This window comes from Carassius gibelio, chromosome A11 (assembly GCF_023724105.1).
Source record: "Carassius gibelio isolate Cgi1373 ecotype wild population from Czech Republic chromosome A11, carGib1.2-hapl.c, whole genome shotgun sequence".
In the NCBI taxonomy this organism is placed as follows: Eukaryota; Metazoa; Chordata; class Actinopteri; order Cypriniformes; family Cyprinidae; genus Carassius; species Carassius gibelio.
This window is the reverse complement of record NC_068381.1, coordinates 13,333,890-13,361,721: the sequence shown is the minus strand read 5'-3', so window position 1 is coordinate 13,361,721 and position 27,832 is coordinate 13,333,890. Positions and strand designations below refer to the sequence as shown.

Below are 27,832 nucleotides of genomic sequence, written 5' to 3'. Positions count from 1 at the left end.
GACTGGTTGTCATCATACAGATTTAAATAATACATTTATTCTTTGTTTTAGATGTTTTGCATTGGTAAGTATAAAAGGCACTTTAAAAATCTTACTGACCACAAAAATTTTAATGGTAGAATAATTTTTAGATGGGTTAATAAATGGAATGCAGCATGTTAACAATGTAGTTTTTACTCTAATTGGGATGTTCGAAGAAGCATTAAAGCATTCTGCATGACATTGACAAGGAATATCTATGAGAATACTCTCTTTATGACCCTTCATTCCTTCTGTACTGATTTTTTTTTTGACTATAGCAATTTCTCTGCTTCAGAAAGTTGGTGTTATGGGGTTTATTAGGCACCGGTGTGTGTGAACTCTTTATGGGCCAGTGAAATCATTTATAGATGTGAGTTTCATTTTCTTGATGAACTGAAGAAAGCCTTGTTAACGCAACAGCAAAACGGGTCAATAAGCAATAAAGCACCTCTACCATCTGCAAGGACTGTGGACTATATTGGGTCTTTGGAGGTCAAACCATGTGCATCTGATCATTTCTGTTTATTTATTTTCATTTGCCTGGCTGAATGATCATATGATGGAAAGATTAAGTAATTGATGGTTGACATTAGACTGATATGCAGCATTTTTATCCCCTATTTATTATGAATACTTGGTAAAAATGATAGTAGCCAGTGTATATCTCCTAGATATTCTGTATTATATTGATAAATGGTTCTCTAAGCTATGCTCCAAGAGCCCTCGGTTTTTTTTAGAGGTTCTGGTTTAAGTCAGTACCAGCAGTTTTTCACCGTTCAGGCAGATGGATGGGAGGAAGTTGCTGGGATACAAGAACTCTGTGTCCATGCATGTTATTAGCAAGCTATTAATTATGCCTTTCTCTGCACTTTGAAAGCTGGTATCTGCAGTTTCACCCAGAGACAGTGATTACCTCAGGCCATGACAAATTAGCTTCGCTTAGACAGAGAGTGGGAAATTTAGGCCATCCACATCCTACAAGATTGTAGCTCTACTATGCGTTTCAGAACATGTGTGATCTGGTTTAGAACAAGAAAACATGTTTTCATGACTCCATGGGCAAAAAAAAAAAAAAATGTTGTACCATATTAATTTGAAAGTGTGAACATCTTGGCAAAAGTCATTATCCACCAAATACTTGAAAATATGGTCCTTGCAGTGAAGACACCAACCATGTTTTTTCCCAAAATCTCTCTGATGCTCACAAATGCTCACATGAGTGGAATTAGTCGAGTAATCCAATTAGCTGCTAAGAAATGGAATGGCCCATCATTCGGAGTCATATCAAGCAGCTCCACTTGCTACAAATCTTGTTCCTCTTCTCTTAAATATGCTGTTATATATCTGCTGTATTTTCAGATGGGCTCCATACAAAACAAGTATACCTCATAACCATTGTAGTCTGATTCCTGAAAAAAAAATATTATTTTAAGCAAGTTCTTCTTAGAAAAATGAAAAAGAGACTGTACAACTACTGTAGCTTGATTTCCAGAATGAATGACTCTTATGAACTGGTTCTTTTTAGTGAATCAAGGACATACGGTGTGATCAGTGCAGTCTAGTTTACAAGCAAATGACTTTTGAGCCAGTTCTTTTTGGCGAATCAAAAATAAACTGTGTAACCAGTGTTGCAAGATGCCTGATACAAAATAATCTTATAAACTGGCTATTTTAATGAATATTTCAAAAATGTGAATTACTGGTTTGAATCAGTCTGAAACAGCCTTTTCATATGTAAGCAAAATGTATATTATAACAAATAATTGGAATCGAATCAAGACCATGTGAATCAAAATCAGGAAATGTGACCCAGCCCTAAGTGTTAGTGATGTTAGCCAGTTTAATTAAAACTTGATTATAGTTCTTTTTATTTTTTTCATCAACAAATTGTTGCAGATTTGCTATGTCATCCAGCGTATGCTATGCCTCCTTTCTCTGAGGCATTGGCTTTATTTATTCAGTGGAAAACAGCTGTTTGAGCTCTGGTTGTTTTGCCCTCAAATCAAGAGCTTTTGCATTTTTTTTTTCACCCTCTCTGTCTGATGCAAAATGCAGTTGCCAGATCCCCTTGACACCAGGGCAGGTTGCCAGATCTCTTCCTGCTGATTATAGTTATTTCCACAAGCTGTTCCTCTGTGTGAGTGCTTTGGGCTTCTGATCGCTGCATCACAACAGTTCTTTTGCTGGCCCAGGGAGCGTGTTATTGTTGGACGTCTGCACTGTAATTAACCAGGACCAAACCACAGTTGGTGTTTCGTGAAATTTTCAGCTATCCCAAAAGAACCTCTGCACGAGTCCTCCAGAAACCCCTTGCTGACACTGTACCGGCCAACAAAAGCAACGGAAGAGCCATCAGCACGTTTAAAGAGACAGCTCCTTATTACAGGGAGGCATTAAACACCGGACATGGACGGAGCTCTAAAAACAAATCCCACGCCTCACCGGAGAAGCTGGTGATTTTGTTTTGGAATCTATCCAGAATGTTTCTTGGTCCTTGTAAAAACACATTTTGATGGATGTCTGAGATTAACAATATTTCATCCGTGTCTTTACATATCAGTCATTCACACAGTTTAAAAACACTGTCGATGTAGAGTAATACCAAATTCATGTCATGTCTTTAAAGGCAAATGTTTAATATAAAAAAAAAATTTTTTTATACAGCTAAATTAGTCACACATGGTATTTATAGCTCAAGTAATTAGCATAAAAAAATGTCCATGAGTAAAGATTGCAGATTCCTCATGGAGTCGGTCCTGTGATGTCCTGTGCTAGTGGAGAGCATTGAGATAAATGTAATTTTCTTTGCAGCAGTTTTATTTTAGTATTTTTGAAATATACTTTTATATATATATATATATAATTTAATTAGATTTAATTTTCAAACATTTAAATTTAGCTTGAATTTTTTACATAGTTTGTCAATTTAGTTTTAATTTCAGTTAGTTGCCTAGTTTTTCAAAAAAAAAAAAATCTAGTCTTTTTTTATTATTAGTTTTTCTAATTTCAATTGTATTATTTCAAATTTAAAAAAGGAGAAATGCTGCTTGCTTGTGTTTTATTTCATGATGTATTTTATTACAGTTCTCAGTTGCTCTTAAGCACTGTTTTTTATTCTGTGTTTATATGGTATGGGGACGAAGGGAGATGGCCCCTGCGATATATCAGATTACGCCATCAAATCTGTGTAATAGGTTTGGATGGGTGGTCTGAGGCTGTAGGACTTTATTATGGCTCCTACTAAGTCTGGATTCTTCACTGGCCTGTTTGCTTTCCAAAACAATACTCCAGCCACAAGTCAACAGACAATTACATGTATATTATAATGTAATCTAGACTTGTGTTCTCATTATTTGGCCAATTATAAAATGAAATGCATGATGTAGTTACATTTAAAATTTTATTATGTTAATTAGACAACTGTGATAATGTCCATTTTCATCCAAAAATGTAAGCCTCGTATGGTTAATTAAGTTGGGATGAGCTCTGGACATTCTTATTATCTTGAGATAAAGGGTCCTCCATATAAGCGTGTCATGGGGGGGATAGAAGGGGCCGGTTCCATTAACTCATGCATCGCTCTTCCATAAATCACTCTGGCTGTTATACCGGTGTGTGCAATGCAAGGATGTTGGGCGAGATCGGGGGGTGCTTTATTTATTCGCTAGCATAAATTATACTGAAGTAATATACACCTGTGCTTGTGACCTTGTCACCCAAGCATCAGAATCTTTATTTTTATGTAAACAATATTTTATTTACTTACCGTACTCACATTATTCAGAGTAATTCAAAATAGTTTTCAAATGTCATTCCAGGTACATCAGTATTACAGCTCTTTGCCCGAGGATAAAGTACCATACGTGAACAGTCCTGGGGAGAAGCATCGCATCAAGCAGCTTCTGCATCAGCTCCCTCCACATGACAATGAGGTAAGATTAGCTCGGGGTCTTGCGTGAAAAGGTCACCGGTCAGAATGCATGCATGTTTGTGTGTGCCATCATTAATACACATGTATGTCCATGTTAATGTGACACAGCTGACCTGAGCTCTTGTTGCGCAGGTGCGATACTGTAACAGTCTGGATGATGAGGAAAAACGAGAGCTGAAGCTCTTCAGCAACCAGAGGAAGAGGGAGAACCTGGGCCGTGGTAATGTCAGGCCCTTCCCGGTCACCATGACTGGAGCTATCTGTGAACAGGTGTGTGTATGATATCCAAATGAACCGTGGTTTGGGATGGAGGACGTTTCTGGCCACAGGAAGAGTTCAGCTTCAGTGGTTCTTTGAAATGGGTAGTTTTGTTCGTTGGCGGCTTATTTTCATTGTCGGTTTTAAGGTTTCCTCTGGTTGTGTGTGTTAGCCCACCTGGGATGTCGTGCAAGTGCCAGTAAGTGAATTAGAGCTGAATATAAGCTGGATATGCATGTCTGTGACCACCTGCCTGGTTTCTCTCTTCTTCCGTTACTTCTCAGGAACAGATGTCACACTGACACAGTTTGGCTTTTTTTCACGTTTTAAATGTATCCTCTGCAGTGATGCTCTTAAAGATATAAAGCCCCTATGTAGCCCTCAGCGCTGTTGAAAAGATGCAGGCTTTCTAATAAATATTGGTCTCTGAAGTAACTGACACACGAGTGTGTGTTTTTGTGGGTAGCTGCAAGCATCTGTGTATCCCATTTAACATTTGCTGACTCTCCATAGCACAAGATATTGGAAAATGCTGAAGGAGAGCTTTAATGAAGAAACCAGCTCATATCAGCTGTTCCCTTCTCTTTTCAGATACAATATGTTGACCGCTTGTTATAAATTCAGATTTTGAATTTGAATATTCTCTATGCTTTGTCAAGGGATGTGCAAAAATATACTTTTATTCTTAGGTTTCGGATCAGTTAGATAATTTTTTGGGAAAGACATTAATACTTTTATTCAGTATGAATGTATTATAAATTCAAAACTGACAGTAATACAAGAGTCTTGAGGTGCATTTTCTTCCTTTTATATTGAACTTTTATATTAGTTAGTTTTATCTGATCATTTGGTAGATAAATAGGCAGTCTGTAAACACTAAATAAAAGGTAGATATTATTATTGATTTTCTCTTTTACCCTGCTGCTAAATAAATTTTTTCATGTTAAATGTCAATTTTCCTTTTTAACGTTCATTCCTACCTTTCAATTCTCTCTCCATCTGTTTTTCTCGTTTTCAGTGTGGGGGACAGATAAACGGAGGTGACATTGCCGTCTTTGCATCACGGGCAGGCCATGGGATGTGCTGGCACCCACAATGCTTTGTGTGCAGCATGTGCGACGAGCTGCTGGTGGATCTCATCTACTTCTCCCAGGATGGGAAGATCTTCTGTGGTCGTCACCACGCTGAGAGACTCAAACCCCGTTGTTCGGCCTGCGATGAGGTTAGACAATCTAACCTTGCCATTACAAGACATGAACCTCTGTACATTAGTATGTATCTTGTATTTGCTAATAAACCATTGTTACCTTATATAATGTTGCACATATTTGCAATATCATCCTTTTTAACTTAGAAAATATCTAAACAGCACAAATCACTCTGTCAATGTTTTTTTTTTTCAAAGGAAAGATGCTATAATTGTCTTAGAGTTGTAACAGAACATTTAAATGCTAAAAAAATGTACTCCCCCTCAAGTCATCCAAGATGATTTTGTTTCTTTATTTTTCATTAGCATTACATCATATGCTTTCCAGTTTGTCCTCTGCAGTGAATGGATGCCGTCAGAGTCCAAACAGCTGATAAAAACATAATGATAATCCACGAGTTACGGTTTGAAACAGCTTAATGATGGATTTGTGTCTTATGAACACACAGCTTTTCACTTCACAAGACTTTAATTGATGCACTGTGTGGATTATTGTGATATTTTTAATGAGCTGTTTGGACTCTCATTTTGAAGGTACCCATTCACTACAGAATGATATATTTCTTCAAATCTGTCCCAATAAAGACACAAAAATATCTTGGGTGCCCTGAGGGTGAGTACATTTTCAGTTTTTAATTTAATAATAATTATTTATTATTATTATTTTTTTTTTTGGTGAACTGTTCCTTTAATCATGTGAAGATGTGGTCAATCCTTGGGCCAGGTCTTGCAGGGACATATTGGTAAACCCAGCGAAATATTGTGTGAAAAGTACAGCAAACTGGAATCCATTGTGAAATCCATGATCATTTTTCCCTTCATTGAGATTCCAGTTGAGATTCCATTTCACTCATGAAATTTTGCCATACAAAAACAAATGTGACTGCACCCTTGAAGTGCAAAGGGAAAATAAAATGATGAATACGCTGCAAAATGCTAATAACTTAGACGTCTCTCATTGTGTAGTTAAAGACAGCACACAATGAGCCCTGTTTCTCTAGTTCTGATTTTGTGTAAAGACAGCTGAATACATTGCATGATTGCCATGGTTACAGAACTTCATCTCTATAGTGATAATAGAGTTACTGCTGTACTGCAGCTCCGGCTGTTGCCTCAGTGGAGCCTTTAGTTTTAGTCCTGTCACTTCCATCGCAGAAAAATGGTCTTACTCTTATCTCTTATCTGTCTTCTAGATCATTTTTTCAGATGAGTGCACAGAGGCAGAGGGCAGGCACTGGCACATGAAGCACTTTTGCTGTTTTGAGTGTGAGACCGTTCTGGGCGGCCAGCGTTACATCATGAAAGAGGGCCGGCCGTACTGCTGCACCTGCTTTGAGTCCCTGTACGCAGAGTACTGTGACTCCTGTGGGGAACACATCGGTAAGAGCTCATCTATCAGTGCCATCCTAGAATCCTCTCGTGTCCATGCAAGGCCGGTCCACTTTGCTCTTGCAGAAATTGCCCTGTAGCAACTGCCAAGAGACGGCTGACCTGCTTTTTGTCTAATGTTTAGAAGATGAATGAATAGCTGCGTTGTGTTGATGGTGGAGTCTGGTCTTCACGTTCTTCATTCTGCCAGATTGTTTCGTAGAAATTTATTCTGGAATTAGTTTCCACACAGAATCACAAGAAAGTATTTTCAAGAAACGGATTCTAAACAGGAAGCAACAGTGCAGGTTTTTAAAACAGATGGTTTCCGTGGCTGCTTAAAGTGAGCTGTGATTAAAATCAAATGCGTTTCTGCAATATGTGGCACCCCATTTAATCAGATTTCTCCAAACACGACTACACCTCATGAGGCCGTGATCCTTCAAAGACATCTTTGTTCTGCATTTGTTTACCTGAAGGAGCTGTCATTTAAAATCCACACATTTTTAAGCTCAGATTTTCACACAGTGCTGTTAAGTGCTTGTGTCTAAAAGGACTACTAGGGAAGGTTAGTTCAGGATATATATGTGTGTGTGTTTGTTTATGGTAAAAATATAACTATGTAATATAAAAAGTAACTAGAATGAATTTAAAGCTGCATTCCTTCAACTTTTTTTTTGGTTAAAAATGATCCAAAATCAATTATTGGGCATAACATTAACCATTTGAGAACAAAGTATAGCAATAATAATAATTTGTGACCCATTTATGAGCAATCACTACTTGCTTTTTGGCATAGATGCATATGTTCTGTGTGTAATGGATATCCTCTGATTGTGCAGGTATTGACCAGGGTCAGATGACATATGATGGCCAGCACTGGCATGCCACCGAGGCCTGTTTTAGCTGTGCTCGCTGTAAGAAGTCTCTGCTCGGTCGTCCTTTTCTACCAAAGCAGGGTCAGATCTTCTGCTCTCGGGCATGTAGTGTTGGCGACGACCAGAACGGCTCTGATTCCTCGGATTCTGCATTTCAGAGCGCTCGTTCACGTGAGGCCCACCACAGCAGTTCCAAATTCAACAAGAGCAATAATAGTGGTAGTGGAGGAGATGGGAACCAGGGTGGAAAAGGTTCAACCGGGCGTTACTCTGCTGAGGTTGACCCACTGTCCCTGCAAATGGATTTGCTTAGTCTGTCCAGTCAAACGGCAAGTCTGAACAGAGAATCTCCATCCTGGAAGACACCGGCTGAGGTGTATGGGTACGAAAGCCGTAATGACCTCTCTTCAAACCCTTTTCATTTGCTCAGTCAGTGCAACACCCGGACTTCCTATTCTTCAAATCTGTCCCCTGGTCACCCAGCAGATCCAAGGCCCAAGGAGCCTGTGGCCTCCAAGAGACCCCCCGTATCAGCTCTGAAAGGACAGTCTATGAATGAGAACTGGTTCCAACCCAGACCAGAGGACTTTTACCCACCTGGACTGCAAACACAGATGAGCTTTCAAGAGGTTCCACACAACAGCTTCATGGATAAGCGCTCCGTGAGCCTGCATGTATTCCAGAGGGAGAAGGAAAAGGATGTTGGACCGCAGATGGGCCGTAGCAGGAACCCCATCAGTGCTCTTGGCTATAGCGAACAGCTCACACCAATGGAGCAGACGCCACATGGATCTATGGAGTCATTGGCTCTATCTAATGCTACAGGTATTTCATTATTTTCTTTATTGCTTTTTTCCATTTTATTTTTATTTTATATATTTAAAAAAGTTTACAGATTAAAAAAAATATTTTTTGAAAGAATCTGCATTTAAAAAAATCTAAAATACAGTAAAAGCAGAAATAATTTGAAATATTGAAAAAAATTACAATTAACTTTACTATTTTAAAGTAATGTATTCCTGTGGTAGGCTTCAGTGTCACATGATCCTTCAGAAATCATTCTTATATTTGTTGATTAAGAAACATTTTCCTTGTAGGGAAATAGTTAATATATTTAATGGTGATACATTTCTTTTCATGATTCTTTGATGAATAAAGTTCAAAAGAACAGCGTTTATTTGAAATTGAAATGATGTGTGCCAAGCATGTTGGGTGACCCATACTCTGAATTTGTGTTCTGCATTTAATCCATCCAAGTACACATACACATACACACATGCACACACACACACACACCATGAACGCACACCCGGAGCAGTGGGCAGCCATGTGCTGTGGCCCCTGTGGAGCAGTTGGGGGTTTCGGTGCCTTGCTCAAGGGTCTCACCTCAGTCTTGGTTTAGAGAGTAAGAGAGTGCTGGTTATTCTCTCCCCCCAACGACAATTCCTTCTGGACTTGAGACTCGAACCTGCAGCCTTTGGGTTGTCCGACTCTCTCACCATTAGGCCGCAACTATTTGAAACAGAAATGTAATTTAAAAGTCTGTGATGTCACTTGATCAATTTAAGGCCTTCTTGGGATTAAAAATCTTTACTTGCGTTTCTCAACTTTGTTGTGTATTGTCACACTCAGAGATGCAAGAGAATATTACAACTGTCTGACATGTGTTTCCGGTCTACAGGCACCTCTGCAGATGGTGGCAGTAAACGACAGGAGCACTTGTCTCGCTTCTCAATGCCAGATTTGAGCAAAGATTCTGGCATGAATGTGTCTGAAAAGAGTAACATGGGCACACTCAACTCCTCTCTGCAGTTCCACAGCTCTGAATCTCTGCGCAGCCTGAACTCCACACAGCCCTACTTGGAGCTCAAAGCCCCTGTGCAAGTCAAATTCCCTGTGCAATACCCCCGTCAGCAACCTGGAATTAATGCTTTGCCATCTGGTTTTACCTATCAGGAGGAGGATCGTGTGAGTTTGGTTAGCAACGCCAACAATGCTCGTCTACCACCCATGAGCGAACGTTCCCGTCGTCGAAGCATTAACCATGATGAGCCACGCCGTCGCCACCACCACCGTCGCTCCCATCGTTCCAGGCGTTCCCGTTCAGACAATGCACTTAACCTCGCTGCCGAGCACCGCCCATCTCAGATACGATCTCAACTTCATGCTCGTGAGGATTATGACCAGTTCCCTCCACCCCGTGGGCCTCGGGACCACTATGGCAGTGGAAGCAGCAGGCTGAGACAGCAGCCTTTCAGACCATGCCCTCGGACAACCTCTGACCTTACACTTCAGAACCCTGCGCTACACCGACACCAAGGCCCTTATTCATGGGACCAGTATGATTACGATGATGACTGGTGCTCGACCTGTTCCTCATCTTCCGAGTCAGAAGATGAAGGGTATTTTCTGGGCGAGCCCATTCCCAGACCGGTCCAGCTGAGGTACATGCCCAGCGAAGAGCTGCTACGCAAATACAACTCTGCAGGACTGGGAGCATCCGGTCAGTTTGGGAGCCGAGGACAGTTACACACACGCAAACGTAGGAAAAGCAAGAACTGCATTATATCTTAAAAGTGGCTCCTGCTGCATGCTCCACAACCTTGCACAATCATTTTCCCCTGTCCCTGTAGTTTGAAAGGCTTTTTGGTGTTGTGAGGCTATCAGTGAATAATACGCAGTAATTTAATTTGTTCACAGCTCAATTACATATGCATGCTTCCCCATGTGATATTTCCAAATTAATTCTGGATGTTACACTTTTATTTTTAGGACTTCTTAATTATTAAATCTGCAGCACTGTTGCCGCATTTGTTACAGCTAATGTGCAATTTTTTTTTTTTTTTTTTTTTAAGTAATTCATTCAGGCACAGTGTTTTTTTTTTTTTTGTATGGTGTTTGCTTTGGGCTAAAAATCCCATTAATAAGATGTATATACGCATTTGAATGAATAAATTCACTAAATTAAGGATGTACTGTAAATAAATTGTAAATGTACCACATATTTTTATATTTTGTATCAATAGAATCATTTATGTACTAAGCATAATGTATAGAAAATAGTAAAGGCATGCACGTTAATTTGCTGAACTTTGTCCTGTATTGGAAATTAAAAGGTATTTCTGTAAGCGATTTGATTGACAGCTCTTGGTTCTTCCTCATCAGAGCATTCTGTGATCTCTGACTCCGATTAGACACCAACACCCTCGCCATCTGTTCCATGCATTAATGCTAAAGACCACAGAGCATCCGCAGGATCCAAATGGCTAGTCTCGCTTACCGATACACCTCATTGCTAATGACAGTGCTTATGAAAACACAAGGATTCATTTAGATCTCCATCTTCGATTTGGGGATTAAACCATGGGGAAAGGTTTTTGCATCTCTAGTTCATGCTTTGCTCTATGTTTGGATTCTAAACCATCATTCTGTCAATAGTGCATCTGTTTTAGCAATAAGATTTGAGAATATCATTTTACGTGGAGATTCAGAATGTTATTTTAGCTGCTGGATAATACATATGTGGTTTTCAGATATTTATCCATAAACCATGACCACAGTCCCATGTGCTATAAGAGCAAAAAATGTATCGGAACTTATCGAAAAAGTGGCTAATGTCCCTGACAGGCCAGAAACATGAGATGCTTTGCGTTACTGTCTTGTGGAATATTTGCCCACTTAGTAGTGGTCAGAAGAGTCTTGAAAGAAAGTTTACATTGCAGTGTTATGACCTAACCAGCTGCATAAATGAGCGCAACATTAGAGCTTTTCATCTTTTTAAGTTCTCTCTTACAATCCGTTTCCTCTCATTTTTGCTAGTGAATGATGAATTGGTGGTTCTTATATATATATAAAAAAATATAAAAAAATTTGAACTGAGAAACTGATATCTTTCTAAATAAATAATACCAGAACGTTATGTCACAATTCAATAATTTTTAGCTTAATAAAGTAGTGTCACGCATTAGATTCCAAGTCTTTTAAAGTCCAACAATATTTGAGAATCTTGACATCCACCCAAGCTGCATTTTGTAGAGATATCTGATTTCTGAATAAATCCTACTTTTCAAATCTAAATGTTCATCTGTTTCACAAATGTGAAAGGAACAGACCAAGCTTCAAGTATACTGATAATCGGCAGCCAACTTTTAACGACAACGATCGGATCATTTAGTCAGTGTGGAATGAATGAACAGATTTTCAATTAATATTGACTTAAATTTCCGTCTGTTTCTGTAGCATGACTTCAGAAGACTCATGCGTGTTGATTAAAATTATAATGGTTTGTATCTTTTCTGAAGCTTAAATGCTTCAGTACCCCCCAAAAATATCTTCAAAAATTTTGCTTGCTTGCTTTCTTCAGAAATAGTCGTGGGTTCTGAACAACATGAGGGTGGTTGAACAATACACATGTGTGTCGCGTTCTTTGCCATTCAACCTGGAAACAAAAATGCTTTGGTGCCAAACCCCCTCACGAAAGAAGAAAGCCATCGAGTATACAACTGTGACGACTCGTGCTTATCAGGATCAACTAAATTATGGATTTTACAAAGAATGTTTAATATTTAAAGTTCGCGGCATATGATCTTTAAAATACATCTTAGAATTTTACACACCGGTCTGTAATTGTGGCGACAATTCCACGCCCCGAAACATGACACTGATCAAATGAAATGGTTGTTTGACATGTCGGTCAAAGGGCCTCATGGCCAGGCCTTGGCCAATGAAAGCTGGCATAGATTCAGACGAATCCAGTCGGAGTTACATAAAAACATTTATTTGATCTTTCAAGCTGTTAAATGCCACTCAGCGGGTGTTGCATGCAACAGTCCAAAAGAAGTTAGCTAAAAAGCACCCATCTGTATATATTTTAAAAAAAAAAAGTGTCTCTCACAGCTCTGGGAGTTGAACAAAGGCCTCGATGCATTTTTGTAAGAAAAATATCCATATTCAAAAAGGAAAAATCACTTCTGTAGCTTGCACTAACTGTTGTAAATGGAAGCAGTTCTGGGTAAACCCAGTGGAAAGATCAATACAGCGGTCCGTAATTAGAGATACAAAACAAGGATTTGTAAAGAAAAATGTGGGAGGATTTCGATATAAGTCAAGAGGAGACAGATTTTCCTTTGCTAAAGGAAACTTTGCTTCCTTTGATCCTGTTATCAAACATCCTTCAAGACCTCCATACATCATTCCCCTGGAACTGCTTAGTTTACAGCAGTGAGCGCAAGCTAGATTCAAGTGAATATTATGTTTGGAATATATTTGTCTTATAGAAATGCATCGCTTCGCTACAGGAGCCTTTTTTTTCTTAAATAAATGGTCACTTTTTATTTAACTTCTTTTGGACTGATGCAGTGGCAGAAGAAAGTCATATACACATAGGATGACTTGAGGGTGAGTAATTTATGAGCTAAAGTTCCATTTTTGGGTGAACTTTAATGTGTTAGAGATAATAGATTAGTGGTCATGACAGATCGCTGTATCGGGTTTCAAATTCAGGGATATGATTGGTCAGATCCTGGCGAAGGGTCAATTGCTCAACCTCATGTACCACTTCAGGAAATGAAACACATTTCTGTTTGATGGATATTTAGTCACACTGTTTTTCAGTGTGTGTTTTGCTGAATGTCAGGGGCAATTCTAAAGGCACAGCAAATTGGCAGGGACTACATGACATAATGTTAAAAATAGTTCCCAGAGGTCCACTGAGGGCTGATACTGCAGACAAAGCAAAACCATGAAATTGTGAAATAGCCCAGGCGTAACTGAAGTCAAAATGGAAAGTGTCCGACCTGTCTTTGTGCAGTGGCCTATGTCTGTTTTTCCCTGACAGATTAAAATCATTCGCAAATTGCCTCCTATCTATGCTCATTTACCACATTTTTTTTTTTTTTTTACAAAGCCTTTTGACTTGGCTCCTTTAAGTCATTTTACTTAAATTGTATGTTCCCTGACCTTTAAAAGAGATTAATTACATCTTAATTTTTATCAGATTAGAACTGACATGTTCACAAGTAGCAAATTACAGATTTTTTTTTTCTTTGGGCATTTAAATCGTTTATAGATAGTCCTCTTTCTGTCCTTTATTGAAGGAATACCTCATAAAACAGAAAGAGACTCTGAGTTGACGTTATGACCCTATATTAATCTGTGGGCCATGACTGAATTAATTTAAGGACCAGAGCTGAGAGCAGGCATTTTATTTAAAACCAATTTGTGGTTTAATTTTATGCGTTTAGAGCAATTATGTCAGAGGTAACTGATAGCACTTCAGTGATGTGGCATGACCATTGCCATCATTATTTGTTGACTTGAGAGAATTGACTGCTGTTATTCCTATTTAAACATGAATGTCTTTTATCCAGAGTTTTTATGCTTATTTATCTCTGGAGCATTAAAGTTAAAGCCACAGTCTTTTATATAGAGTTTGATACATATTTGGACATTTTTAACACCCTTTATATTTTTCAAAGCCATGTCCTATTAAAGTCATCCAGTTTCAAACTGAAATATTTAAGACTAAGCAAAAATGACCTCAAACAACAGTAAACTAAACTACTTGGACAAGCGGGTCTCTTTTAGGATTTTCCTTTTTTTGTTTTTTTTTTTAATCTGGCTGGGACAATTATAATATGTTAGTTTCAAATATTATATTTACATGTGTAAATGTCCATTAATCTGACTTAATATGTGAGTTTAAAATCAGTTCATCTTTGTCATCTGATTTCACATATTCCTTTACATGTTTTCAAAACCAAAATTTCAAAGCATGCCGGGCTCAGAACCAGAGAATGCCACTGTGATGATGTCACTGGAGCTACATATGTCACAAGCTTTATTTGATCAAATATTTAATAAACATTCAGTTAAAATTATAACATCCAAGTGAAAGATATAACGCCAACATGTAAGAAAAAAAATCACTGAGTTGGAAAAAGGATTACCCCTTTCCTAAAAATGAGATGTAAACTCAATCAGGAGCAGGTAAAAGTTTTTTTTTTTTTTACTCTTAACTGTGATCATCTGTGGTCATTTTGCACTAAGTACATACAGCTGAATAAAACAAAAAAACATGCCCATCTTCATTTCAGGCTGCAAAGCATTACTGTTACTGAAGGGAAGTGCAGACACTCTTCTGGGTGTTATTAACAGCCACAATTAGGGAACATTGCTTATAATTATACTGCTAGATTCAGTTCTCAAATGCTTTACAATGCTTTAGAATTGCTGCATCATATGCTCCTCAACAAGGTGTATGCCTAGAGCAAGAACTTCCTGGACTGGCCTTCATGCATGTGCAGTTAGACGGCGATAGAGGGTCTTTCAGGAGTTTTGACCTTGAATACATCACCAGAGAAAAGCATGCATTTCACTGGAAGGACCAGTTATGGCAGTTTGATTGAATATGCTGACTATTTTTTTTAAAGAAATATACAATTTTATTAGATTAATTGTTCAAGATCAAGATTAAAATGTGCATTTAAAAAATTAGCATAGGGTGCATTTTTTTGTGGCATGTAAATCTGTAATGTAAATCTAGAATGTGATACATATATTGATAGAATTAATTTTTAATTTAATATATAAATATTGACAGTATGTTTAGTCACTATTCCAAAAAGAATGAAAAGTGCTTAAACTGCCTGCTGTTGCTATGGTTACCATGGCAGGCGAAAGTGATTCTTTTTTTGCAAGTGCCTGTTTACCAGAGAAATATGTGACCTGAGTAACTTGGTGATGACTGATCTCAGGCAGAAAGAATATGTGAATTCAACATGACTTTTGAGCAAAAAGATGTTAGATAATCAGTGTTGCAAAAAAAAAAAAAAAAAAAAAAAAAACCCTGCCAGAGACACTGATGTTGATTCAATGTTTTTATGTTCTGAGAAACATTTCAAAACTGTTGAGAAACATTCATTGTGTATGAACTTTCTTTGGTTATGGTTTCTATTTGGCCCCCTAATAATTCAAAGCCCATCCTTGTATAAGGATGTATGTGTGTGTGTGTGTGTGTGTCCATGCATGTAGCTAATTTAAAATACTATGAATGTATTATCAGAAACAATGATCCATGATACAACACACTGAATCTGAATCCATTCTGCTCTATTTGTTCCATTCAGATTCAGAAATATCCATACAGCAACCTGTGCTATTTGTACACAATAACAACACACAAATCCATCACAATGAGTACCGCATGTCTACATTGTGATGCTACCGCAGCTAAATGGAACTGATTCAGAGCTCAGTTCTCAGATCAGGAGGTCTCAGGACTGTTTAGCATTCATAGACACATTTATTTCTTACTCACACATAGGAGATAATCCCATTATGCCAAAAGCCCCATGATTTCCATCTGTAGCCCCAGTCATATATACAGACATTAATGACTTTACTGAAGCATGCCCTTCTGTGCACTTTCACACGTGGATTTGTGGTCCTATTAATGATCGATGTCAGCTACGCACTCAACACCCAAGCATTAAAAATGAGCTGTTTTTATTGAAACTAATTATATTAACATAGTCTGACCATCTCTTCACAGATTCGATACTATTATGTAATTTGCATTTGCGGTTTAGCAGAGATATGAGTCAAGGACAAATGACTTTGTTGATGCTCAGTGCCCTGCCAGCTATTATAAGTGTGTTCAACCTTTAAAACATTTTTGCTCTCAGAATTGTCCAACTCTTAAAAAGCCAAGGACACACAGAATGAACAAAATCCATGTGCAGAGAACTGGTGCCATGTTGTAGTCAAACTGTACAAATATTTCACAATAGTGTTTTTACTAAAATTTGGACTTAATAAATTCAGCCTTGGTGAGAATAAGATTAAACTATTTTAAAAAATATAACCGACCCCAAACTTTTGAATGGTAGTGTAACTCATTCTTCTTACTGAATTAGCAAAAATAAACTGTAAGAATATTCTTAGCAAAATTGAACAGCACACAGCTGAGATTTGCATTTATATATTATCTTAATCCATTCTATCCAAAGAATGTTGGGGAAAAGCAAGGGAGACAGCATTAATAGCAAAGTATTTCATTAGACAAAAATAAGTCCCACTTCAGTTAATGGGAGACTGCACTTGTGTAAATTATAGTGTAAAAGTCACAATTTAGGTATGTCACAAAAGAATCTGAATGTTAAATAATCACTCAAATAAATACATTTAAAGGAAACATTACTGACAATTATAATATTCTCATAAAAGAATTTGCTAAATAAGTAAAAGCATATTTGTTTATAAAGAAACATGCTTCCAGTATAGCATTCTAATGTATCATGTAAGAATTTAATAATACATCTGCACTCTTGGACTCCTTGTTTATTAAAATCTAATAATCACACAGTACTCTGCAGTGAATAAACAGCGCCACCCATTGACAGTTTAAGGTATTGTCCCATAATTTAAATTATTTATTATTTATATATATATGCAGTAGGATGGTTCTCCAATTTTATGTCAAAGAATTTATTTTTATTAAAACTAAAAGATTTCAACTTTTGTTTTTATCATATGTAGGTCATATAAAAGGTCTTGGGAACTTATATATTAATCATTTACTTTTGCTATTTTTAAATGCCCTTATATGTATTGTATTGTTTTACTCTAGACCCAGTATTAAATCTTAAAATCTGAGAAAATAAAAACAAACAGAAACAAAAAATTATATTATTACATTATTAAAATTATTAAAACTGATGATGTAAATAATGAGTGAAAAAATATATAATTTATGCGATATTATTCCTAATATCCATGGTTAGTTTTGCTGCTAGCAACACGTGCATGCACATAAATGTTGTCAAAATAATTGGCTTTGGGCCTATGAGGTTCTGGCATATAGAACATTTGAATCTCCTAGTTTCTAACTAAAACTGGGTCATTTGCATTAGGGAACATGTTGTGCACATAAAGTTGTTCCGATACAGTATACTTTGGGTGTTTTGGAATGTCCATAATCATTGATAGTCAGTTAAATTAATCCTGTGAAATAACTGAGGCAGCGATAAAGCATCTAGTTATGTCAGACATTATTGTTCTGTGAAGTTCACAAAGTACCTATTAAACTGCTAATGAGGCTAGGAAGTCCCGTACAGCCTGTCAAGAACTGATAAGACAGAAAGTCCCTGAGCGGAACCTTCACAGGGTTCTACAAACCCAAAGGCCCTGTACAATAACATGGTGGGCTGATTCAGTGGGGTCAGCCTCACTTAGTTCAGAGATCTGCACTATAATAGAAATGTAATGACGGCAATCATGCAGAGATTTATGTTATAATGTTGGAATAGACTACGTGCTGTTTATGTCAATAAGCATCATACACTTACCGACTTGATAAATTACCTCATAAATAAATAAAACTCATGCAGAAACACATACAATACGTAATGTAATTGGACATTGTTCAGGTGTTCTGAGTGGTAGTGAAAATAATAGCAATACAATTACCCTTTTTTTTTCTAACCTGGGACACATCTCACAACAGAACATGCAGATTAAATAACATAAGTTTCATATTTTAAATGTTTTCATCCAATAAAAAACTAGTCAAATATAATGTCTTTTATTAAACAGCTCTCGGGTCATTATAATATATTGACCGTTATGGCTTCCAGTTTTCTACACAGCTGTTTTAATGCAGTATTTTCCTTCTCACCAAATAATTTAATTTAACAGTACATTTACTTATTTATTGATAAGAAGGATAATGTACTGTCATCTGCCCATTATTGCTAAATAAACACTAAAGTCCATTCATCCAACTGACAGCAGTCTGTCTTTATCAATATAATGTTGATAAATTTGATGATAAGTTATTACTTCTTGTACCAGTCCACATCTAGTCCACATTTACATCAATATACCAAGACTCGAACGTTACGGCTTGGTCTCTAAGCACATGACATCTTCTGGAGGATCCACATGCTCTGATGTTCTCAAACTCTTGGGAAATCTCAAGAGGAGTTCTGCCTTGTGTTTCAGGAAGGATGAAGAAGACGTAGAGAGCAGCTATCAGACAAAACGCAGGAGAAAAGAACAAAGCACAGAGACTTCAGAACGGCCTGGAGAAACAAGGATAAGAAACATGGGCTTTTGTTAAAGCGAGACAACAGACTGTAGAACAGAGAAAAGGTGTGCTGAAAGCCTGGTATTATACATTGTTCAAGAACAAGATATATAACAGGGCATAACTAAAAGAACAATTCTGGTCTTTTATGACAGTGTTAAATAAAGAGAAGAGAAACTTTCACAATACAGTCATAATCACTGCTTTATATGCTGGCAAAAGCTTCTTACATAAACTAGTGAAACATCTAATAGCAATGACATTTACTAATGCTGCATTTGTGGAGCACAATGTCATATTCTATAAAGTGGCTGAATCCACAAACATTGCTTTATTTTATTTTTTTGTTATTGGCATGGTGATGGACGTACTATAAGGAATGGGAAAATGAATCCAAAAATGGTGGTTATAGAAATGACAATAGAAAAAGTGACACTTAAATGGCCTTCTGGTTACACTTGATGTTGTTGTTACAAGCAACTAAACTAAACCCTAAACTATAGTATGTACACTCTTAAAAATAAAGGTTCTTTATTGGCTTCTATGGTTCTGTGAACAACATTTAACATCCATGGAACATTCCTTTTGCACACAAGTTTCTTCTTCTTCCAATGCTCTTCACACAAAATGGTTTGTTCAAGAATGTTTTACTGAAAGGCTGTTTGGGGAACCACACTAAAAAAAAAAAAAAAAATCTCCGACCTCCCTTTTGGACATCTTGTTACTCAGTATAATTACACTGCAACAAGCACATTTAAAATAAAGTGTGACCTGCTTTGTTAAAGTACAGGAAAAGAATAAATGAAATTCAAGTGCACACTGGAGATGGAGAGCTGATCGCTGTGAGATGAAATCCATTCTGAAAAGATCCTTCTATCCCAACACAACGATAAAGATAAGTGCTTTACCAACACCAACCTGAAAATACAGACACTGTTCATTGACTATTATTCAACAAAGTCAATACTTTAGATATTTCACATCAAACTGCAAAACCAGCACAGAGGGGTTTCCTCTTGTTAAGAAAGAATGACATAAAGCCACATCGGGAGTAAATGAGTCAGTTTTGGTTAAAAGTTTAACTCTGCGCTTGGTTGAAAGATAAAAAGAAAATATATGGTTTATTTTACTGAGAAATATTACCCAGTAATTTACCAAGCTTTACCATTATTTTGTTGAAATATAGTGAGACGACAATTCTTTAATTCTTCTTTAAAAATTTCAGATTTAATCTAATTTCTTAGATCTGGCAATATAATTCAATAACATGCTCCTACCAGTTCCTGCAACACTCTCCTCATGTCTATCTGCTCGGTGTCTATCTTCTTGTGTCCATGAAGTATACCACTGCTTCTCTCCAATAAATATATATATATATATATATTTTTTTTTATTATTTATTTATATTTATATATATATATATATATATATATATATGAGAAGTAATAAATAAATGTGATTAAAAAAACATTTTACCGTGGTTTCTAAAAGATTAAAAACCCTTGTGGGTGCAATATAACACTTAACCAGATGGGGGCAGTGTTATAGTTTTTAATACGTTGTTTGACTTCGATGTACTGTCTTTTCCCTGCGTCATCGTCTCGAGCAAGAGGAAGTGAATCTACACATTTCTTTGATTAGATTTCCCCCTAGTCATCGTTGTCACTGTCATTATCACTCCCAGCCATAACAAAGACTCCCGTCCTCTTCTAAATCGCGTTTAACTCTGCAAATATGCCTTTGGAAAACCTGGAGGAAGAGGGTTTACCTAAAAACCCCAACCTGAGAATAGCCCAGCTGAAGTTTTTACTGACTCTGGATGATCACAGACATGATGCTGAAGTGAAGCGCGAGCTGATGGACGCCATCAAACTCAACAGTGAGTTCATTCACTCGCTCACGCTGCTCGTTTAGCAGATATAATGTTATATTTCAACATTTCTGTAGGTACTACCTCAATATATGAAGCTGTTTCATGCACGAGCTTTATAATTTCCCTGCATTTAGTTAGCTGGCCGGCTAAGCCAAGTAACGTTAGCACACCAGCTAACTAGCTACTTGTTATTATGCACACACTTGGTCTTCTGGCGCATTTAAATGTTGATTATTCTATTATTTTCAAGAGTATATTAAGGTTATTGATAATCCATAGGTAAAACGCACTCTTAATGTAAAGAAATCTTTTATGATAGAATATAAATCGAAAGGAGAAATTATGCCTCTTAAATGGTGTGCATATTATTCTGAGTTTACACCAAAAAGAGTAGATGCTGGATTTAAGGACTGGAGGGGTAAGGGGTGGACAGTTGTATATAATATAATAGAAGATAATATATTAACCAGCTTTGAAGCACTTAAAGAGAAGCATTCACTAGAAACACTTCTATAGATACTTACAGATTCAACATTTTGTTAATATGAAGATGAAGAATGTGACTGAGTTGAGGACAGGCTCAATAGAATCGGTTAGAAATCATATAAATCAGATTTTCATAGAATTATTGCATGCATATCCAAATGTCTGTTAAATCTTAAAACACCCATGACTTCTTATATGAAAATAAAATGGGAGAAGGAAGATTTCATTATAGCAGAGGAGGAAAGGGAATGAATAATATATTATTAATATATTGGAAAGGTATACATACTGCCTTTTTTTTGATACATACCAAAGGAATGGTTACAAGGAGATAAATACCTATTAAATATACTGTTAGTGGATGTTAAAAATAGTTTTACCAAAAAACAAAATTGGTTGTCACAGGAGAGTTCTAACTTAAATGCATGGATGGAAATTACAGTAGACATTTCTAAAATGGAGAAAATAACTGCATTTGTAAATAAAAAATTGGAACAATTTGTTTTGTACTGGGAAAAATGGACCAAATATGCTACATCTCAAAGACCTGATTTTATTTTTTAATCAAAATTCCTATTTAAAGAAAAATCACTCCTATATTAAATAGTTGTTTTCCTCTCTTCTTTAATATGTACACAACATATGTAATCTGTGCATATATTTATGAGCACATACAGGTATGTACATACGTGTGCATGTGCTTACATATGAATGTATTCAGATATATGATGTCTGACGTGCATTTTATAGCAGTGTCATTTTATTTAAGAAGCAGTCATTTTATTTTTTTTAAGTGAAAATATTTAAGTGAAGCACCTCAAATGTGCATGTCATGATGTTGTGATTGTGTTTTGTAGATATGGCCCCATACTATGAAGCCCTGTGTAAAGAGCTGAAATGGCAGACGGACACGGATCTGCTGAGCAAGATGAAGAAGGCCAATGAGGACGAGCTGAAACGGCTGGATGATGTTTTGGAAGATGCTGAGAAGAACCAGGGAGAGAGTGAGATCAGAGATGCCATGATGGCCAAAGCTGAATATCTCATACGCATCGGTGACAAGGTGCAAATCTGAACAGTTCACGCTAGATTATAAATAATGTTTAATATTTAACATTTCTTTCAACTCTTATAGTTTGATTACATGTTACATTGGATTTTATTGCCAGCATCGAACATGTATATTTCATTCTTCTGTCCACACTGATAATATTTCTCTCTTTCATTTAGGAAGGGGCCTTGACTGCCTTCAGGAAGACGTATGACAAGACTGTTGCTCTTGGTCATCGCTTAGATATTGTTTTTTACTTGCTGAGGATCGGTCTGTTTTATATGGACAATGACCTCATCACCCGCAACACTGAGAAAGCCAAAAGGTACAGTATAGAGTGCAGACTGACTTAAATGCATCTCACCCGGGAATGTTGATCTGATGCTTGAACTCTGCGTGTGTGAACAACAGTTTGATTGAAGAAGGTGGTGACTGGGACCGGAGGAATCGGCTGAAGGTGTATCAGGGCCTCTACTGCGTGGCCATTCGGGATTTCAAGCAGGCAGCGGAGCTCTTTCTGGATACTGTCTCCACTTTCACCTCGTATGAGCTTATGGACTACAAGACGTTCGTCACATACACTGTGTATGTGTGTATGATCGCACTCAAGAGGCCGGACCTGAGAGAGAAGGTAAGAACTAAGCCTAAAAAACAAAAACCGTATGTATACACTGCGGTTTAAAGGTTTGGGGGTAAGTTTATTAATGAATGCTTTTTAGTAAGGAAGCATAAAAGTGATAGCAAATATAATGTTACAAAAGATTTCAAATTCAAATAAATGCTGTTATTTTGTGCTTTCTATTAATCCCCAAATAATCCGTTAATCCTAATCCATTTTGCACAAAATATTAAGCAGGATCTGTTTTCTCAGGTGATTAAGGGTGCTGAGATCTTGGAGGTGTTGCACAGTTTACCTGCTGTCCGTCAGTACCTCTTCTCTCTCTATGAGTGCCGTTATTCCGTATTCTTTCAGTCATTGGGTAAGTAAAATATTGCTGGAGCATGCTAGTAGCTCATTTAGCCTTTAAAGAACAGTTGAGGAAAATGTTATTACTGAACTAGCCGCACTGTTTTAAGATTAATGTTATTTATTGAAAGTGCTTCTCCAACTTGGCTCTTGTTATCGTTTGAAAAAGTGTTGGTCAGATGTTCCATCCGTTTCTCCTCTGTAGCTCGAGTTGAACAGGAGATGAAGCAAGACTGGTTGTTTGCTCCTCATTACCGTTACTATGTCCGAGAGATGCGCATCCTGGCCTATGGCCAGCTGCTGGAATCCTACCGCTCCCTGACACTGGGATACATGGCCGAAGCATTTGGAGTCAGCACAGAGTTCATCGACCAGTACGATCCCACCGTCATATAAACAAATATGTAAACATGCAGTATTTCTAGGCTTACCTTGGTCTTTTTCTTCCCTAAGGGAGCTGTCGCGATTCATCGCCGCAGGACGTTTACATTGCAAGATCGACAAAGTTAATGAGATTGTGGAAACCAACAGGTGAAGACCTTAATATTTGTGTGTATTGGTTTATATCTCTGTTGGATCTGTAAGCCTACTGTGTATTTCTTGTCTTTTTCCTTGTCCCCTCAGACCTGACAGTAAGAACTGGCAGTACCAGGAAACCATAAAGAAGGGCGATCTTCTGCTGAACAGAGTTCAGAAGCTGTCCAGAGTAATCAACATGTAGTCCAACATGTGGCATTTGATCGATAGCCATGTCTTTTCTTGTGAACAACCTGACTTTTGTTTTATGTACAGTATATAATAAAAATGAATTGCAGGAAATGTTTGAGCTTGTCTTTGGTGTTTGAGCGAATGGGAAAAAATGAGTCCGACACATTTTTCTTATAAATAACTGTATAAATTATTTTTTTTTCATATTTACAGAAACTTGTTACAAAACAAATATACTATACAATCTTTTCTTTAAATATTAAGTAAATCTACCCTACTGTGTTTGTTCATGAATTACATAGCAGCCAATGCACAAAAGTCCAGCTGATCAAATGATTTTTGAATACATATACAAAAAAAAGACCAAAAAAAAAAAAAAATCGAAATATACACACTTGTACATAAGTTTATATGTAAGAGGCTTCTTCCCCAAAAAGCAAACTGTTTTTATCTTCGGTTCACATTCCGAATCTGTGGTGTTAAATCAAACCTCTTCACAAAGCTTTCATTATCTGAAAACAGTGGAGTTACAATTTCAAGGTAAACAGTACATTTATCTGCCTAAATCATTGGTTGAAATCACAGACTTAGCCACCAAAATATCTATCCCTCTCGCTTTGAAATTTTCTAATATCAAAAGTAGTCATAAAAGAATACAAGGGATAGACGGGAAGCTTTTCTCATGTCATTGTCAAGTAAGGGTTACTCTGCCATGCATTTCATCAATCAGAGTTACCGCTCTACTTGAAGGGGAAAAGGGCGATGTGTGAGATTGCTAGGCAGGTTTAAAAAGTTTCTAAACCTTTATAACATTCAAGTACTGTGAAAAAAAAATGCATGAAATCTGCCATAACAACAGTTGATGAGAAACTAATTCAGGCACTTTTTTTTTCTCGTTAAAAGCAAACGAACAAGTAATTAAAAAGCAGTGTATCCAATTACAACGTTTGGCAACAGTGGTGCACATTTTGCACTGTACAACTGTTTTGTTCCCTCTCCCAGTTAGAAAAGTCCTACAAAATACATCAGCCAGCCAGAAATCTTTTGCACAGTTAAACAGGCCATTTTGATCACATTCTCTGACCTCTTGGTTTGAGACGGGGAGGAACCTAAGGGGAAAAGAAGCACTACTGACACCGAAAAAATAATACAATGATTCCCCACTACTGTGGCAACAATCTGTCCAGGTGAACTCGGTGTGTGATAAACTAGAAGCTGTGTTCTGATAGAGTGGCATATTGCATTATCGGCTTGGCAGTGAACCACTTCTAATAATCTTAGAATGTTTCCATTTACTAAATAAATAATAATGATCTCAATTGTACCAAAAATCGTTTTACGAAAATGCCTGTGCAAAAATACATCTCCATATGTACAATTCTTTAACAAAATATGTATTCTGAAATAGGGATAATTCAATATTTGTATTCGGTTTTGTGTACGAAAAAGCGGAAGGAAAAAAATACACACACACGCGCGCGCACACACAAAATAAAAAACCATGCTCTTCTTCTCAGCGACCATTGCTGACTGACATCAGTGGAGTTCAGGAATTTACAGGAGTTTTAAAGAGAAGCCCCAACTTACACAAGAAAATCCAGCTCAACGTCTCTTATGAAGATCAACGAGTCAAAAAAGGATCTATTGCCTTTAAGTTGACAGACCCACATTAAAAATGAGATTTAAATCAGAATGTCCAGCTACCAACCTCTTTAGGGTCACAAAGAACAAAAGCTCGTGTCGGATCCATGCAGAAACGTTCAGTCGCGGTGTAAAGTCTCACTTGTTGAGATGGTGCTGACCAGACTACTGTATATGTGTCTCACAGTATTGAGTGTTGTGTAGATGTCTACTCCATTGCTGAGATGATAGTGTGTCTGTAATGTTGGTCTATGGCTCAACATCAGCTAGCCACAAGCCCCTTTCTGAGACTGAAACGGCACATAACGATACCACGCCTAAGGCATCTTCACCAGGAAACACTCTTACAATCATATGAGAGCGAGACTGCAGATTTGAGTACATTAAGATTTCAGCACATGCTTCTTTATGGGTAATTGAAAGAGGTGAAACGTCACCTGCCGGAGAACGTGCTGAAAGGTTTAATGAATCGAGCCCTTAATGTACCTAAAACTAAATATCCGTATTGTCCAAGTTATGGTTTTTAAGAGGATTACAGTATTGTCTTGAGTTTTTTGGAGCTTCAAGAGATGACTGTTGCTCAGAGATTCAGTAAAAACATGCTAGGCTACTAACATAAACCTACAATTATTCAAAATAAACATGTTGTATGAACAAGTGCTTACACTAACGAGCTTGATTTGGGGTTGGATTTTTCAGCAAAAAAAGAAATTGCAATAAAACTGCCTAATAAAAAATAAAAAAATAAAATGAAAACTTGAATCCCCCCCAAAAAATTATGGAAAATGGTATATGATAAATATTTTGTTCTGTTTGCTAACTTGTAAACAAAATGTGGTCTAGAAATGTTTAGTTTGCATAATCTTTAAGTTTAGGTTGCTCATGTTGAAACTCCACTCCTGCAGTGAGTGTAGTTTAATCTAATACAGCCTTCCAGTGAGAGATCATGTGTATGATTAACTTAAGTTGATTGTGTGTAGACTTTAGGGATGTTTCTCTCCTGTACACTTCCTCCAAGGCTGAGTGGGATTTCAGTTTCCAGTATTCCCATATGTCCACACGCTCAAACTAACATACCGGAGAACACCGGTAAAGCAACTTATCTTGTTCGTGTCTCACATCCCTCCTATGCTTGGTAGTGTTGGTGAGGCTACGCACCAGCCAAAATCTGTACCCTCCGGCCCCAGCACAAGTGCTCAGGCTGGGCAGCTCACGCTCTATGTAGCAGGCTTTGTACCCAGTGGTGCATTGTATAGATTCATCATAACCTCCGACAGTAGAACTAGATCTCTCTGGCTTATTATCCTATCCCCGGAGAGTGCCCCTGCATGGCTTTGGGAGGAAATCCCCACGAAGGGCATCAATGGGCCACCCAGTATGCATTCCACCCTGAGGATTGTGGGAAGAGTAAGAGAAAAAGAAGGCCTCGTGCAGAGTGGCATGAGGGGGCTGAGGGAGCTCTGGGTCCAGCCTACTGCTCAGCACGCTCAGAGCCTCCACACCTGTGTCAGGGACGAGCCTTTGGCTGTGGGTAACACACACACAAATACAGAAATGTAATGAGTGAGAGACAGTATTATATTCTAAACTAAAGCAGTGAATCAGATGCTGTTACTAACCTGATGTATGAGTGAATTGTTAGGGAGCCCTGGTGGTCCAGGTGTAGAGCGAGCTTGCTTGCTATGGATGTTGTTGATTGATGGAGACTTGGACATTTTGAGCCTGCCAGGACCTTGTCCCCCTCCCCCTCCTGCTCCAGACGCTGTCAAAGTCATTGCAAAATATAAATAAGAGACAGCACTTTTTTATAATCAAGCAAACAGCATATAATAATTATTCCACGTTTACAAATTAAATGTTTCAGGACTTTCTATAACAATGTAAAAAAAAAAATTAGATTAGTCAGCCAGAGAGTTCTGTATGATGTGTATGATGAAGCAATAGCAAAATTCTATTTAACCTGAAATGAAAATGTAACCGGATCAAAACCCGAGTAAAACTGAAATAATAAAGAAATTGCATCAACACTACAAAGAAATAAAATCTAAACTGGATCATAACTAAATTAAAATTAATCAGAAACCAAATTAAAACTAAAGAAATGGAAACTAGACTAAATTACAATTAGACCAAATGAAAAAAGGACTGAAACCAAAATGAGATGAAATAGGAACTAGATCTAAAGAAAGACAATTAAATAAATAAAAAATTGGCAAAAAGGCATTAGCCAGCCTGGATTAAAACTTAACAGAAACTGGATCAAAGAAACTCATTTAAATCTGAAATCATATTAATAATAAAGCAAAACAGAAACTGATGGAATTAAAACTGAAATAAAACAGAAACCAAATTAACTG

The 27,832-nt window shown here is 37.3% G+C and overlaps 3 protein-coding genes across 8 annotated transcripts in view; 2 read left to right on the top strand and 1 right to left on the bottom strand.

The window, feature by feature from the left end:
* The window catches only part of LOC128022398 (prickle-like protein 2), a 44,149-nt gene extending 33,338 nt beyond the window's left edge, over nucleotides 1–10,811 (top strand). Inside the window, exons 3-8 of one of the 2 annotated variants that reach the window (XM_052609922.1) lie at nucleotides 3,840–3,953; nucleotides 4,085–4,222; nucleotides 5,229–5,432; nucleotides 6,611–6,797; nucleotides 7,628–8,488; nucleotides 9,345–10,811. In XM_052609922.1, coding sequence (XP_052465882.1) covers nucleotides 3,840–3,953; nucleotides 4,085–4,222; nucleotides 5,229–5,432; nucleotides 6,611–6,797; nucleotides 7,628–8,488; nucleotides 9,345–10,237 — 2,397 coding nt within the window. In that variant the 3' untranslated portion in view covers nucleotides 10,238–10,811. The remainder of the gene's footprint in view (nucleotides 1–3,839; nucleotides 3,954–4,084; nucleotides 4,223–5,228; nucleotides 5,433–6,610; nucleotides 6,798–7,627; nucleotides 8,489–9,344) is intronic. The other variant, XM_052609921.1, reaches the window with a different exon arrangement.
* Nucleotides 10,812–20,366: 9,555 nt separating this feature from the next.
* LOC128022396 (26S proteasome non-ATPase regulatory subunit 6-like) lies at nucleotides 20,367–23,945 on the top strand. The gene is made up of 8 exons (XM_052609917.1): nucleotides 20,367–20,628; nucleotides 21,966–22,171; nucleotides 22,339–22,484; nucleotides 22,571–22,790; nucleotides 23,031–23,139; nucleotides 23,332–23,500; nucleotides 23,580–23,657; nucleotides 23,751–23,945. Exons 1-8 carry the CDS (start codon nucleotides 20,484–20,486, stop codon nucleotides 23,845–23,847), a joined length of 1,170 nt encoding a protein of 389 aa, XP_052465877.1. The 5' UTR covers nucleotides 20,367–20,483; the 3' UTR covers nucleotides 23,848–23,945.
* Nucleotides 23,946–24,006: 61 nt separating this feature from the next.
* Nucleotides 24,007–27,832, bottom strand: part of LOC128022395 (ataxin-7) — a 38,113-nt gene continuing 34,287 nt past the window's right edge. For 4 of the 5 annotated variants that reach the window (XM_052609912.1, XM_052609913.1, XM_052609915.1 and 1 more), the window contains 2 exons: nucleotides 27,095–27,237; nucleotides 24,007–27,000 (listed from right to left, as the gene is read on the bottom strand). In XM_052609912.1, coding sequence (XP_052465872.1) covers nucleotides 26,983–27,000; nucleotides 27,095–27,237 — 161 coding nt within the window. In that variant the 3' untranslated portion in view covers nucleotides 24,007–26,982. The remainder of the gene's footprint in view (nucleotides 27,001–27,094; nucleotides 27,238–27,832) is intronic. The other variant, XM_052609916.1, reaches the window with a different exon arrangement.

Coding starts and splice junctions, on each gene's coding strand:
- LOC128022396 (XM_052609917.1), top strand. CDS start 20,484: ATGCCTTTGGAAAACCTGGAGGAAGAGGGTTTACCTAAAAACCCCAAC. Junction 20,629..21,965: donor GGACGCCATCAAACTCAACA/GTGAGTTCATTC, acceptor TGTGTTTTGTAG/ATATGGCCCCATACTATGAA. Junction 23,501..23,579: donor AGCACAGAGTTCATCGACCA/GTACGATCCCAC, acceptor TTCTTCCCTAAG/GGAGCTGTCGCGATTCATCG.